The sequence below is a fragment of the Micromys minutus genome, assembly GCF_963924665.1.
Source record: "Micromys minutus genome assembly, contig: SCAFFOLD_252, whole genome shotgun sequence".
Taxonomy (NCBI): Eukaryota; Metazoa; Chordata; class Mammalia; order Rodentia; family Muridae; genus Micromys; species Micromys minutus.
In genome coordinates this window covers 385219-401177 of record NW_027667392.1, presented here as the reverse complement: position 1 = coordinate 401177, position 15959 = coordinate 385219, and the positions used below count along the sequence as shown (strand labels likewise).

Genomic DNA, 15959 nt, shown 5'->3' with positions numbered 1-15959 from the left:
CAGATTTCCAGAGTGGTTGTATTAGCTTGCAACCCCACCAACAGTGAAGAAGTGTTTCTATTTCTCCGCAGCCTCGCCAGCATCTGCTGTCATCTGAGTTTTGGATCTTGGCCAATCTGACTGGTGTGAGGTGGAATCTTAGGGTTGTTTTGATTTGCATTTCCCTGATGGCTAAGGATGTCGAGCACTTCCTCAGATGTTTCTCGGCCATTCGGTGTTCCTCAACTGAAAATGATTTGTTTAGCTCTGTACCCCATTTTTTAATAGGGTTATTTGATTCTCTGGTGTCTAGCTTTTTGAGTTCCTTGTACACCTTGGATATTAGGCCTCTATCTGATGTGGTGTTGGTAAAGATCTTTTCCCATTCTGTTGGTTGCCGTTTTGTTTTCTTGACGATGTCTTTAGCCTTACAGAAACTTTGCAATCTCATTAAGTCCCATTTGTTAATCTTTGACCTTAGAGCTTGAGCCATTGGTGTTTTGTTCAGGAAATTTTCTCCTGTGCCTATGTGTTCTAAGGTTTTCCCTACTTTCTCATCTAATAGTTTCAGTGTATCTGGTTTAATGTGGAGATCTTTAATCCACTTACACTTGAGCTTTGTACAAGGAGATAAGAACGGGTCTATTTTCATTCTTTTGCATGTTGAGTGCCAGTTGGACCAGCACCATTTGTTGAATAGGCTGTCCTTTTTCCATTGAATGTTTACTGCTCCTTTGTCAAAAATCAGGTGACCATATACATGAGGGCTCATTTCTGGATCTTCTATTTTATTCCATTGATCCACTTGCCTATTTCTGTACCAGTACCATGCAGTTTTCAGCACAATTGCCTTGTAATATAGCTTGAGGTCAGGGATAGTGATTCCCGCAGATGTTTTTTTGTTGTTGAGGATGGATTTTGCTATTCTAGGTCTTTTGTTATTCCATATGAAATTGCACATTGATCTTTCCAATTCCATGAAGAACTGGGTTGGAATTTTGATGGGGATTGCATTGAATCTGTAGATTGCTTTTGGTAGGATGGCCATTTTTAAGATGTTGATCTTTCCAATCCATGAGCATGGGAGATCTTTCCATTTTCTGAGATCCTCCTCAATTTCTTTATTTAGAGGTTTGAAGTTCTTGTCATACAGGTCCTTTACTTCCTTAGTTAGAGTCACACCAAGGTATTTCATAGTTTTTGTAACTACTGTGAAGGGTACCTTTTCCCTAATTTCTTTCTCCACATGTTTGTCCTTTGAGTATAGGAAGGCTACTGATTTGTTTGAGTTAATTTTGTATCCGGCCACTTTGCTGAACTTGTTTATCAGCTGTAGGAGTTCTCTGGTGGAATTTTTGGGGTCACTCAATTACACTATCATGTCATCGGCAAAGAGTGATGTTTTTATCTCTTCCTTTCCGATTTGTATCCCCTTGATCTCCTTTTGCTGTCTAATTGCTCCAGCCAGGACTTCCAGTACTATGTTGAATAGGTAGGGAGAGAGTGGGCAGCCTTGTCGAGTCCCTGATTTTAGTGGGATTGCTTCAAGTTTCTCGCCATTAAGTTTGATGTTGGCTGTTGGTTTGCTGTATATTGCTTTTATTATGTTTAAATATGGGCCTTGGATTCCTGTTCTTTCCAGGACTTTTAACATGAAGGGGTGTTGGATTTTGTCGAATGCTTTCTCAGCATCTAGTGAGATGACCATGTGATTTTGGTCTTTAAGTTTGTTTATATGATGGATTACATTGATGGATTTCCTTATGTTAAACAATCCCTGCATCCCAGGGATGAAGACTACTTGGTCATGATGAATGATGGTTTTGATGTGTTCTTGGATTCAGTTTGCAAGGATTTTGTTGAGTATTTTTGCATCAATGTTCATAAGTGAGATTGGTCTGAAGTTCTCTTTCCTTGTAGGGTCTTTGTGTGGCTTAGGTACGAGGGTTATTGTAGCCTCAAAAAATGAGTTGGGTAATATTCCATCTGATTCTATCTTTTGGAATAGCTTGGTGAATATTGGTGTTATATCCCCAATAAATGTCTGATAAAATTCTGCACTGAACCCGTCTGGACCTGGGCTTTTTTTGGTTGGGAGGCTTTTGATGACTTCTTCTATTTCTTTAGGTGTTATAGGGTTATTTAGATGGTTTACTTGGTCCTGGTTCAACTTTGGGACCTTGTATCTGTCTAGGAATTCGTGCATTTCCTCCAGATTTTCCAATTTTGTGGAGTATAAGTTTTTGTAGTAGGATGTGATGATTTCTTGAATTTCCTTAGTTTCAGTTGTTATGTCACCACTTTTCTTTCTGATTTTGTTAATTTGGATACTCTCTCTTTGCCCTTTAGTTAGTCTGGCTAGGGGTTTATCAATCTTGTTGATTTTCTCAAAGAACCAACTCTTTGTTTTGTTGATTTTTTCAATGGTTTTTTTGTTTCTATTTGGTCTATTTCTGCCCTAATTTTGATTATTTCTTGCCGTTTACTCTTTTTGGGTATATCTGATTCCTTTTGTTCTGGTGCTTTTAGCTGTGCTGTCAGGTTGCTGATGTGAGCTCTCTCCAGTTTCTTCTTGGAAGCACTTAGGGCAATGAGTTTTCCTCTCAATACTGCTTTCATTGCATCCCATAGGTTTGGGTATGTTGTGTTTTCGTTTTCATTGAATTCTAGAAAATCCTTAATTTCTTTCTTTATTTCTTCTTTGACCCTGCTATCCTTTAACAGAGTGTTGTTTAGTTTCCATGTGTATGTGGGCATTTTGTTGTCTTTGTTGTTGTTAAAGACCAGCCGTAGACCATGGTGATCTGAGAGGGTGCATGGGAGTATTTCAATCTTCTTATATCGATGAAGGCTCGTTCTGTGTCCAATTATGTGGTCAATTTTCGAGAAGGTGCCATGGGGTGGTGAGAAGAAGGTATATTCTTTTACTTTAGGATAGTATGTTCTGTATATATCTATTAATTCTAGTTGGTTCAAAGTCTCTGCTAGTTTTGCAGTGTCCTTGTTCAGTTTCTGTTTCCCTGATCTGTCCATTGGTGAGAGTGGGGTGTTAAAGTCTCCCACTATTATTGTGTGGGGTGAAATGTATTTTTTGAGCTTTAGTAGAGTTTCTTTTATGAATGTGGGTGATTTTTTATTTGGAGCATATATGTTAAGGATTGAGAGTTCCTCCTGACAGATTTCTCCGGTAATGAGTAAAAAGTGTCCTTCTTTATCTTTTTTGATAACTTTTGGTTGGAAATTTACTTTATTCGATATTAGAATAGCCACTCCAGCTTGCTTCTTGGAGCTGTTTGCTTGGAAGTTTTTTTTCCCACCCTTTTACTCTGAGATAGTGTCTGTCTCTGTCTCTGAGATGAGTTTCCTGTATGCAGCCAAAGGCTGGATTTTGTTTATGTATCCAGTCTGATAGTCTATGTCTCTTTATTGGGGAGTTGAGACCATTTATGTTAATAGATATAAAGGAATAATTGTTTCTGTTTCCTGCCATTTTTGCTTTTTTGGGTTGAGTTGTGTCTGTGTTTTTTTCTTTAGTTTTCTTGTTTAGGAGTTTTCTAGTTTTTACTAGGCTGTATTTTCCCTCCTTGTATTGGGTTTTCCACCTATAATTCGTTGTAGTGCTGGGTTTGTGGTCAGATATTGTGTGAATTTTGATTTGTCTTGAAATATCTTTGTCTCTCCATCGATGGTGATTGATAGTTTTGCTGGGTATAGCAGCTTGGGCTGGCACTTGTGCTCTCTTAAGGAGTGCATGATGTCTGTCCAGGCTCTTCTAGCTTTCATAGTCTCTGTTGAGAAATCGGGTGTGAGTCTGATTGGTCTGCCTTTATATGTTACCTGACCTTTTTCCCTTACTGCTTTTAGTATTCTTTCTTTACTTTGGGCACTTGATGTTTTTACTATTATGTGTCGGGAGGTATTTCTTTTCTGGTCCAACCTATTTGGAGTTCTGAAGGCTTCTTTTATGCTCGTGGTCATCTCATTCTTGAGGGTAGGGAAGTTTTCTTCTATGATTTTGTTGAAGATATTTACTGTGCCTCTTAGTTGATACTCTTCTCCCTCTTCTATTCCTATTATCCTTAGGTTCGGTCTTCTCATTGTGTCTTGTATTTCCTGGACATTTTGGGTTAGGAGCTTTTTGTTTTTTGCATATTCTCTGGCTGTTTTGTCTATGTTTGCAATGTTGTCTTCTGCCCCCGAGATTCTCTCCTCGATCTCTTGTAATCTGTTGGAAATGCTTGCTTCTGTGACTCCTGATTTCTTTTTTTGGTGTTCTGACTCTAGGGTTATCTCTTTTAGCGCTTTCTTTATTGTGTCAATTTCTGTTTTAATTTCCCTCTTCCATTCCTTTATTTCTTTGGTTCTGTTTTCGTCTCGTTCTTTGAGTTCTTTGAGTGTTTTTTTTTTTGTTTCTTCTTTAAAAGCTTCTGAATCTTTTTGCTTTTCCTCCCTTTCTTGTTTAAGTAACTCTATCAGCGTCTTGAGGCATGTTTTCAGGTCTGTGTCTTCTTTCTCTGGAGTGTTTGGAATTCCTATGTTTGCTACTATCAGAGAGCTGGGTTCTGGTGTTGCTAGATTGTCTTGGTTTCCTTGGGATATACTCTTTCTCTTTCCTCTTGCCATTTTGTTGTCAGTGATATGTTCTTGCCTTTCCCTTGTATCTGGTCTGTGTCCCTGGTACACTTTCCGTGTGCACTCCTCAGAGATCTCTCTACTCCCCAGCAGCCCAGGTTCCGGGTGGCAGCTGGGACAGGCTCTGCTCTGCGTCCTGAAGTCACCCCCGGGTGGGAACAGACGTTCCTAAGATCTGTTCCTGGTCACAGATGCTCAGCCTCTCCGAGCCACCTTTCCGGCTGGCTGTTGGGCCAGGCCCTGCTCTGTGTCCTGAAGTCGTCTCCGGGTGGGAACAGAAGTTCCTAAGATCTGTTCCCGGTCACTGGATCGGGGAGGACAGGGCAGGTCAGGGCAGGGGGTGCCCTTTCCGTGTGCACTCTGCAGAGATCCCTCTGCTTCCCCGCAGCCTAGGTCTCCCACTCACCAGTTGCTCAGCCTGTACGAGCCGCCTTTCCGGCTGGTGGTTGGGCCAGGCTCTGCTCTTCATTTCTTGAAGCTAATACGCATTTCTAATTTTGTAAATTTTTGTTGAAATAGCTAAACTGAACTGTTTGAAGAAGAGATCATGAAATATCGGACATGTTCTGACCATTAAGTTTATTATATTAAAACATTTATAGGATATATATATATATATATATATATATATATATATATATGTAATTATACATAAATATTTATGTTTTCTAGCAAACTGGTGATGCAGATCTGTAATCTTGTATTCCCAGAAATTAATAATATTAAGTCATGGTTCATCATTCTCTTCTCTCTTTCCTCTCCTCTCCTCTCCTCTCCTCTCCCTCCCTCCCTCCCTCTCTCCTCCTCTCTCTTCAGGAACATCACAACTTTAAGAGTGGTCTAGACTATTTAGCAATATTCCTTCAAAAAAACAAATACTCTTATTATGGATGTAGTTTATGGATAGAGGTCCAGTTTTATTTATGTTCTATAATTTATTTTTTATGTTCTTTGGTGTCTTACATGCATGTGTGTCTTGTGAGGGTGTCAGAAGCCCTGGAACTATGTATATACATATATGCATGTAATATCATCAGTGAAAAAAGAGACCATGAATTTAAAAGAGAGAAAGGGAGGTTGTATGGGAGTGTTGGGAGGAAGGAAATGGAACAGAGAAATGGTATAATTTTAGAGTAATTTCAAAATAAAAAGAATGTACTGAGTTAATCCCAAAACTTGTGAGGCAAAGACAGAGCCTAGTCTACATATCTAGCTCCAAGTCACCCAAGGCTACATAGTGAGACTTTATCTCATTTTTTTTTTTAATTCGGGAGCTAGAGAAGTAGGCCAGCATTTAAAAGTACCCATTGGTTTTGCAAAGGATTGGTTCCCAGTTCTAGAGAATTTGATGACTTTTTCTGGCTTCTGCTGGCACCAGGCATGCATGTACAGACAAACCCATAAAATAAAAGTAAATAAAAATTTAAAATTAGTTCACTCAAACGTTATGGTGTAAGATCACTTGTATAAATGGTGATAGCGTTTGGAAAAAGCAGGACTGAAGAAAAGGGACACTGGGACCCTTTCAGCATCTATCTAGCCTTTTTGTTACATTTGCAAATAAACGATTCTTGAGGCCAAAAGATGTGCTTCCAAAAGCAAAGAACCACTGAAGTTCTTTTAGAAACTTTTAGAAAATGGCAAGATTTTATATACTTGTTGGAGAATGACCAGCACAAAGAAAATTGCTCCCACTTCTAATTCTGCTTAAATTGATCTGAAATATCATATATAAGAAAACCTTGTGAGTTGCCCCAAAATTATGATGATATAAGGTGTAGAAGAAGCCTACTAGAGCTAAAATTTACAACCACTGAAATTAAGGCCTCAAGGGTGTAGTGTTCGTGGCCACGGTGACTTTAGAGGATTTTATTCTTCTCATTTCTGAGCTCTGAGATCACAAAGGCTGAAGGAATGATTGTAATACAATAAACCATCCTCACTGAGGTCTGGCAATATCACTTGTGCCCGGTGTGCCTGTAGGCAGATCTGTTAGTGGTGACCGGCTCAGAGGAACTCTAGAATTGCTGTCTGCCACTAAAATGCACTTGGCACACACAGTTGGAGAGTGCTGAAAATTATTACAAGCTGATAAAGTTATTGGCTTCCATCCATCATCATAATTAAGCAGAGTAAACCCTTTTAACCAAGGCTCCTGCTAGACTCTTGAATCAGTTTTCCTTCTCTATTGTCTGAAGACCCTCCCAGTTGCTTAACTTTTTAAAATACACAATGTATCTCCCTGGCTTTTATTAACACTTACAACAGTAAAAGCAAAGTGTTTCAAATATAAGTACATGTGCCCTTCATTCTGAATTAAAACTATTTTTATTTTAAGTGACAGGTGAACACCCCAATTTCAGTTATGAAAGCAACCATTGTTCCTGGACTTTCCTCCTGGGGCTTTAGGTACCAAGCTGTACCCTTAAAATACAATCGAAATAAGCTTTTTTGGCTGCAGTATCCTGTGAGGAAATCCAGGCAGTCATTTGAGTTCCTGCAGAATCAAGTACTATTTTTGTCTGATAGATACCCTCCTTCAAAGCAGAGTTCATAAAAGTATTTAGCAAGCCCTTTCCAAGCACATGCTTCATCAGGAAGGCTCTGCTGTTTAGTGTAAACAAACTACCCTGCTTTTCATCCCATGACCTTGAGTAAATAGTATCTTTTACTTTAATGAGGTTGTAAGCTGCAGTCTTAGATTGGTCAAAGAAGAGAAAAGGATAGTTAGACTAAAATAAATTCCATCGCTACATATTTATACACTTGGAGTTGTGAAACCAGAATCATTCTATGATTATACAAAACACGTCACCATAGCCAGGAGCTGAAATGTTGGCATTGTAAAATTTCACTGGGCCAAAAGCCATATAGTTTGATCTTGACCCTCTTGAAGGTGACAGGAAAAGACTTTAGGTTGGATGTTTTGTTGACTGCTATAATCCTGGATCTTGGGACATGGGGAAAGAGGACAATGAGTTTGAGAGTGGTTACATGAGTCCCAGGCCTGCCTGAGCTACATTGCAAGTGGCTATATCAAAATGGGGGTGTGGAGTCAAATAAGACAGTGTTATAATCCTTTATAATCTATGATAGTTATATAAATAAATATACTGAAATTTGAACATGGGAGAGAAGAAAGGGCCATCATTAAGCAATCCTAGATTGGTGCTCCATTTTAAAGGACTTAGTGTGCCCTACACCTGGAGGCTTGCCAAAGCTGAACATAAGGATGAGAATGCGGAAACACTGGCGCTTCCTTTGAGTTCTCTTTGATCCTCACTGGCTAGAGATTTCTGAGCAGGCCAAGGGAAATGCTTTACAAATAGCTCTTATTAAAGAACCATCTCCTAACCTATAAGATAACCAAGACTGCAACAACTATGTGTTCTTTCACACAACTGATACAGACTCTGCATGTTTTAACTCTAAATTCCTTCATTGCTAAGAAGCCAACAATTCTTTCACCTCTAAACTGCTTTACCACATGACTTCCCAAGAATAAAACTTTGTTTCTAAGGTTTCAGAATCAATGGTGTAGAAGCAGGGATGTATATGCTACAGTGCCAAGTAACACGTAAACTTCAGTGATGAGAACAGCCTGCTCAGAGGATCATCTGGAAACAAATTTCTCTTAATAAGTAGTTTTCAGTTACATTTCTAGGTGTTTGTTCCAGTGCCCAAAAGGATTAGCCGTTCTCTAGGAGGGGACTTAACCTGCTGAGGTGCTTATTGTTTCCTACTAACTACCTACAGCACCTTCATATGTGAGGAGCAGAGCTCATAGGACATTTGTGTGACTTGATGAATACACGTTTGTCCCCAGCATACTGATTAGGACATCATCGATTTCCTTATGGAATAAGAGCTTTCTATCTTGACTGGCTATAAAACTCAATGCTACAAATTAATTCCACCCACTTTCCTGATGCACTGCCATTCTTTTCTGTTTGGTTTTTGATGGTTTGTCTACGCAGGCGTGCCTGGGCTTCTACCTCCATGGACAGGGAGTGATAAAACGAAGCATAAAACGAAAGCGCGGCCATCTATAAAATGGATTCAGTTTTGACCTATTAGAATGGTTAGATGTTTCACTCTGCCTTGGTGATCTTTGACTTCTTACCACGGAGACCTTACTTTGTTTTCTCAGAGACTACATAATCACCCTTTTGAAAAAAGAAAGACCCCCCGAGAGCTTGGAAATGGGAACACGTAGCTGTTAGGGTATCTGTGACTACAAAACCAGTCCAGTACCTTAAATGACTTCTGTGTATACTTCTAAAATATCAACTTTTAGAATCAGATAACCAGTATAAAAACATTTTGTAATTTCACTTTTGTATTTTTTTTGCTACAGGACGAAGCTGTTGCTTGCATGAGTGCCACCATTGATAGTGCAGGGGAAGCTGACACTGTAAGTAATTGACACCTTTTGTGTGAACCCTGGAGCTCTCACTGCCGCTTCTAAACCTTCCTAGAATTGATCAATCATTCAACTCTGGAGAGGATCTGTGGTTATTACCATTAGTCATAGAATCCTCTAGAAATTCTGAAATCTTTAAGATCCCAGTTTCATAATACTTCATACAAGGATGAGCCCTGTTTCTGATTATAACTGGTAATGAGCAGTGCCTCTCAGGGGCATCATGTTTTATTTTTCAGTCTGACTTACTTCTTTTCTATGAGGTGCTAGTTCTGCATCAATTACCCAAGAAGTTAAAACAAGGAAAGGAACCAATTAGGTAATTATGACAAAGTCAAAAAGCATTGCAGGAGAATGTTTTCTGAATATATTTTACTATGGATGCAGTGATCATGGGCTGAAAAAAAAAGGAGGAAAATGTTTTGAGTGTTCTAAGATCACAAGGATAGCTAAGGTGCATCTGCTGTTGACCTTGACTGAAGGTTGCACAGTAAGGTTAAAAAAAAGAAAAGAAAGTTTAGTCAGTGGCTTCTTGAGGCAACCTTTTACCCTGAAACAAATGCACGTTAGTAGTTCCTTATTCTGAATGAAGCAAGATAGGAGAAAAACTAGGTGATAAAAGTCAGCCGTGTCAGAATAAGTGACTCTTCCATTTCCAACGTAACATTTCCAGTGTCCTATCCTCTTTAGGGGCCCCTTGAGATGAAATGAAAGTAAGGATTGTTTGTCAGATTAGTATAACAAAGAACAAGAAAACTTGTACATATTACAGAGTATTTTAAGAGCAAGGGAATACGCTCCATAATTAATTTCAGCTGTTTGAACCAATAGCATATAAGAAGCCACAATAGTGAAAGAGCACAGGTATTGCTGATGGAAAACAGATGTAGAGAGTAAAGTACCTAAGGAACTCCAGCTTCTTGCTTCTCTTAAATTTGTATATGGGGTGCACAGCTTTATTAGAAGGATTTATAGGCTGTGGTCCAGCTAATCCAATAACAGCTGCCTATGTACGTTAAGGTTCAAAAATCCAGTAATTGTTCAGTCTACAAGGCTGGATGTCTCGGCTGGTCTTCAGTACATGCCAGAATCGTGAAGAAGTAGGCTCTAATGCCAGTGGAGGAATGGACTGTGTAGTGTGGTTGAGAACAAGCAGGCAGAGAGCAAGCTTCCTCCTTCCATGTCCTTTATCTAGGCTTCCAGCAGAGGTTGTGACCCATATCAGAGGTGGGTATTCTCACTTCAAATGATACAGTTAAGTGAAAAAAAAAACCCTTCATAGACTGTGCTTTGTGATTTTTCGGTTTTAGTTAATTCCGGATGTAATCAAATTGACAACCAAGAGTAACTATCACAAAACTATTATCTATCTTTTCTCAGCAGGTGCAAAGCAGTCCAGATACCAGCAGGTCTTCTGATGATTTCAGCACCCAACATGCTCTACGTCAAGCTCAAATGTCCAAGGAGCTGATTGAATTGAGTAAAGAACTTGCATTGAAAGAGGCCCTGGCTAAGAAGATGACTCAGAATGACAACCAGCTACAGCCCATTCAATTCCAGTACCAAGTAAAGTGTTTTCTTTTTTCTAGTGCAGCAGTTGGTCATGTGTACCATATTAAATGGGGGAAAGCAAACTGGCGAGACAATTTTGGTAATGAAAAGATAAGTGTTTCCCCATTGTCTGTTTCCAGTGTTGCTGATAAGAAGTATCTGGTGATCTAGAGTTTTTCCCTCTGGCAACTCGGTATTTTTTTTTTTTTTTTCTGGCCCCAGGTAGCATATGCTCTCACAATGCTAGGCTTATTGTTTCCTTGGGTACTGTCACTTCACTCTATTTTCTTTCTTCAGCTGCCCTTACTCAGATAATCCACTCTGCTTTTCTTGCTGCCTCCTTCCTGTTCTCTAAACCCTTGTCCACTCTCTAGATTTCCTTCCACTTCTGGTGACTATTTTTATTTGCTTACTAACTCCCAAGATCCTTTTGATGTTCCTAATTGTTCTTGCTATAGAAATCTTTTTGTGGATGTAGTGTCCATATCTAAGATTAGGAATTAAAACCTATCAAAACTTTATTCTTCTTCTTTGCTTCTTTTTTCCACATTTCCTTTCTTTTGTATGTTTTATTCTCTTTTACTTAAGAACCTTTCTTCAAATTTCTGGTGATCTTTGGCCATCAGTACAAATGTAAGAGAGAGACAAGCCAATAGGAAGTTTTCCATGCATACACTTCTCCTGGGTTCCTTAGTTACCCTACAGAACTCTTTTCTTCTCAGCCTGGAGCTATGTGGGCACAGTGCTGGGAATGTTGTGGTCTCTGTGCTCATTTATTTCACACAGGTCAGCAACATGACTCCTCATGTCTTCAGTAGCTAGATCCGGGCTGGCCATGCAGCCTGAAAGTTTCATCACTGCAGAAAGGAAGTTTTTACTCTTCTCTGTCTTTCCATGATACAAACTAGCGTGTTGCTCATTGGCATTCATCCTGTAGGAATCATATTTTAACATTTTTCCATTCCAGAAGGCAGTTACTGTTTTCTCTTCCCAGAGTCTGTTGATATGTCTTCAATATTGACTGCCTACTCTTCATGCTTGCTCATTTACACAACTTTTTGCATCATTCTAGGCAGGATTACAGGAGAAAGGTTAAATATGTAGGTCAGTTGTCTATCTGTGATTTAAGGCATACAATGCAGCCTTTCTCAGGTCAAATGTGGTTCTGACTTTTCCAGGATCAATAAAAGATTACTAAGTTTCTCTCTTTTTTGTTTTTATTAGTTTGGCTTTTTAAATTTCTTTGTTTGTTTGCTTTACTTACTCCCTTTACATCCCACTCCTTACCCCCTCCTAGTCCCCCTCCCCTTCTCCTCTGAGTGTGTGGGACCCTCTGACTATCCTCCCACCCTGGCACTTCAAGTCTCTGAGGCTAAGTCCATCCTCTCCCACTGCGTTGTCTACCTTGTCTAGTCCTTCTTCTTATACTACCCAGAAATGGGAAGCTCGTTCCACCAGAGTATTTCCTACTCTATAAGGAAGCATATATAAATAATGTGGTGTAGCTCTTAATTCAGTAATAATATCTAGTCTTTTCCCCCTAAAAACCAAGAAAATTAACTCTTAATAAAAAGTAATACCTTTGAATCACATGGAAATCACCACTTCTCTTTTTAAGAAATATGCATGTGTGAATTGCTACATGTTTGCAGAGGTCAGAAGGCCACGTTGTGGAGCTGGTTTTTTCTTTCTATCTTCACATGGCTTTTATAGCAAGTACTGTTATCTAGTGAGCCATCTCATAACTACGAAGTATTTTCCTACCATGTATTATACACACACACACACGCACTCATATATATAAAATGTTAAATATGTAAAATATACATATGTAAATAGGGAAATGTCTGGAAGATAAAAAGCTATGATTTCCTTCTGAAAAGAGGAGGGTAGATGTTGGCAGGGCTGAAGTAGTCAATGTGTCTTACTTTTTATATGGGTTACCTGAATTACTTTTTATAGGAGATCATAATTAAATATAAATGCATTTGCATGTACTTTTTTATTTTCTTTTATTACCAACCAGTTTAAATATGCAGGGTAACTATGAAGCAATGATAATGACTTCCATTGCTTATACTGGAGTGGCTAGGCCTAATGCTTAGAAAAGAGCTCTAGCAAATTTAGAAATCTTAATATAGCCTCCAACCTGTTTTTGCTGCTTTCTGCCGGTCCTGTATTAATCCTGAGCCTTCATGTAATTTTGGTTCTCAACCACTGACTTAGTCAATTTTCTTTGGTTCTGGTTGTGAGGACAAGATAAAATCTGACCAAAGGGATTTTTACAGCCTAGAAAACATCTAAATTTCAGTTTCTAAAAGTTACTACATAAATGCATGTAGAACTGCAGTTGCTATTGAATTGATGTTTGAAAGTTCCAATATAAGAATACTGAAGGCTGAAGATATAGCCCCATTGGTAGCATGTTTACTTAGCATGAATAAAACCCCAGGGTTGATCCCTAGCACCAGATAAACCAACTGGGTTTGGTAGCTTGTAATCCTAGCACTTTGAGGCAGAGGCCAGAAGATTAAAAGTTCAAGGTCAGACTCAGCTACATAGGGAATTCTAGACCAGAAGAGATCTTGCCTCAAAACAAAAACAAAACAAACAAAAAAAAAAAAACCCAAGTTCATATAGCTCTTTATAGGTTATAAATGTCCTTACCATTTAATCCCGTTTTATCTTTTTAGCAATCCTATAAAGTAATATTAGTGTAGAAAACATTGTTTTTTTAAACTTGTTTTTGAGATGGCTCTTGCTATTTTATTCAGTCTTGCCTCCAGCTTCTGGGCTCAAGTGATACTTTTGCCTCAGCTTTCTGAGTAGCTAGGACTCAAAGCATGCACCAGTATACCTGGTTCACATTATTAATACGGGTAGAAAAACTTGAGAGAATCCAAGATGATTTCTAAATCTAATAACCCACTAGAAAGACTCAAAAGACTCAGTAAGTACTCATAGTCACAGTAAAGATTTATTATGGAAAGGGTACAAAATAAAACCAGGAAAGAGAAAAAAGCCAGTATCCAAACACAAGCTTCCAAAAATCCTTTCCCAGTGGATTCCACAGACTTTTTATTCTTCCATTTATTTAATTATATGTGAAATATTCTTTACCAGGACAGAACCCCCTGACCCTAAGCATTCGGGGGTCCATCATATAGGCTTTCTTTGTCTAGTGCATACCATAATATCTATAACCCCTGATAGAAGACAGGTGTTCTGGGAAAAATTGCAGTATTTACATAGTTTAATCGTAAGTGAGCCACTGTTACAGACAAGGATGGCCCTACCAAAAATCAAAGTTACCAGGCACAATCAAAGAGCCAGTCTTGCAAGGAACCCTTTTTATTGATAGTAGTCTCAGAACTACTATATTAACTCTTTTCATCATAGAAACTAGGGATAAAAGGGGTTGTTTCTGATATGCTTTGTGTTATAGTTAATATTCAGATCCAGGCCTTTGAACTTCAAGTCCATATACATATATATACCACACAATTTTATTCTCAAGTCAAAAGGAAAAATATTGTAGTATGCAATTGATGTAGTAAAATTTAATTCATAAAGCCAGATGTGGAATCTCTATAACCTTAGTCCTTGTGAAGGCATGAGTATAGGAAAGAGTCCAGCCTAGCCTCTATACTAAGGCCCTGTTTGTTTAAAAGAAGCAAGGGGGAGAGTGGGAGGGGAAAGAAGGAAAAATAAATTAATAAAAATAATTCGAGGTTGTACACAACTTTAATACAAACATTCAAGAGACAAAAGCAGGCTTATCTCTGAGTTTGATGCCAGTTTGCAAGTTCCAGGCCAGCCAGAACTATATGAGACCATGTGTTGTTGTTAATGGTTACTAGAGACAGAATGGTGAAGCAATTATCTTTGTGTTCTATATAAACTTTTCTTTTTTTCTGACCTGTACTGTTTCTAGGATAATATTAAAAATCTAGAATTGGAAGTCCACAATCTACAGAAGGAAAAAGAAGAATTGGTTCTTGAACTTCAAACAGCAAAAAAGGATGTCAACCAAGCCAAGTAAGAATATAGTCATTAAACGTTAACTAAGTACCTGCCATATGTAAGATGAGTTGTCAAGACTAGAGAAATAGAAGACCCATTTACTGCCCCTAAACAATTTTATCATAGTAGGTAGGGAAAGGAAACCTAGATACAAGAAAAATAATTGAGACTTTACTTTTTTTAAAATTATGTTTAATTGGGGGGGGGGGGTAGTATGTGCACATGAGTGCAGTTGCCCATGGAGACCAGAAAATGGTACAGGATCCCCTGTCCGTGGAGTTACAAGTGGTTGTGAACCACCCAATGTGGATGATGAAAATTGAATTCAGGTCAGCTTCAAGAGCAGCATGTACTCTTAATTCCTGAGCCATCTCTCCAGCCCTAGTAAAATAGCATCTCAGGATGACAGTAAAACAATTCTGTAGTAAAGCAAACAACTACTGCCCAAATAACTTTTAGCAGTGATTAAGAATTATGTTAAGACTAAGTAGAATTTAGAGTTTACAGACAGGGGCTGTGATCAAGAAAGAATTTATATGAAGTTAAATGAAAGCTGACATTTGGAAAATAATGTATAGACCTCTGAGATAATTTCTATGCCCCTGCTTGTGAATATTAATGTCCAAGCTAATAATTAAAAATCAATGTAACTATCCCTTGATTTGGGATATTTCCTTTGAATATGACTAAGCCAATCAGAAGCCTCTCCGCCTTTAGACTTCTACCTTAGAAAAAGCCTAACTTGCCCAAATTATTTTTATTTGATCTTGAATCTCAACTTTGTGTTCTTTAGAGTGATGATAAATGTTTACTTTTCTGTCTTCAACTTACGTCATCAGAATTATTCCCTTACAGCTCATGCACAGTGTCTTCCTTTTGCTCTGAGTGGTGGGGAAAAGTATATTTGAAGCAGTTCCTTATTGTATAGACTCAAAAATATGTTGCTTTACTCTGATATGAAGCTCTCATCAGTGAAATAGTTTTGATTGGGTGGGTTATAATCATTATTTTAGATGACTATATCAAGGTATGTCCCAGGAGTGTCCTATTTCATATTTTAGAATAAGGTATTTCATTCCTATCACACTTGCGTTTAGGTTGAGTGAGTGCCATCGCAAACGTCTTCAGGAGCTGGAGGGTCAAATAGCTGATTTGAAAAAGAAAGTACATGAACAGTCCAAACTTCTGAAGCTGAAGGAATCCACTGAGTATACTGTCTCCAAGCTGAACCAGGAGATACGGGTAATAAGTACTACCCTATGTTAATAGCTGATAGTTGAATTTGTCCATGATCTTAGAAAATAATTCCTTTTTTAAAGAATTATTTATTTTGGGGCTGGAGAGATGGCTC

At 38.5% G+C, this 15959-nt stretch overlaps 1 protein-coding gene across 1 annotated transcript in view; it reads left to right on the top strand.

Moving 5' to 3' along the window:
- The window catches only part of LOC308416180 (chromosome-associated kinesin KIF4-like), a gene marked incomplete at its 5' end in the record, with an annotated part of 75365 nt that overhangs the window by 38708 nt on the left and 20698 nt on the right, over positions 1-15959 (top strand). The window contains 5 exon segments of the mRNA XM_080942608.1: positions 7021-7120; positions 8969-9025; positions 10415-10600; positions 14520-14623; positions 15706-15850. Coding sequence (XP_080798734.1) covers positions 7021-7120; positions 8969-9025; positions 10415-10600; positions 14520-14623; positions 15706-15850 — 592 coding nt within the window.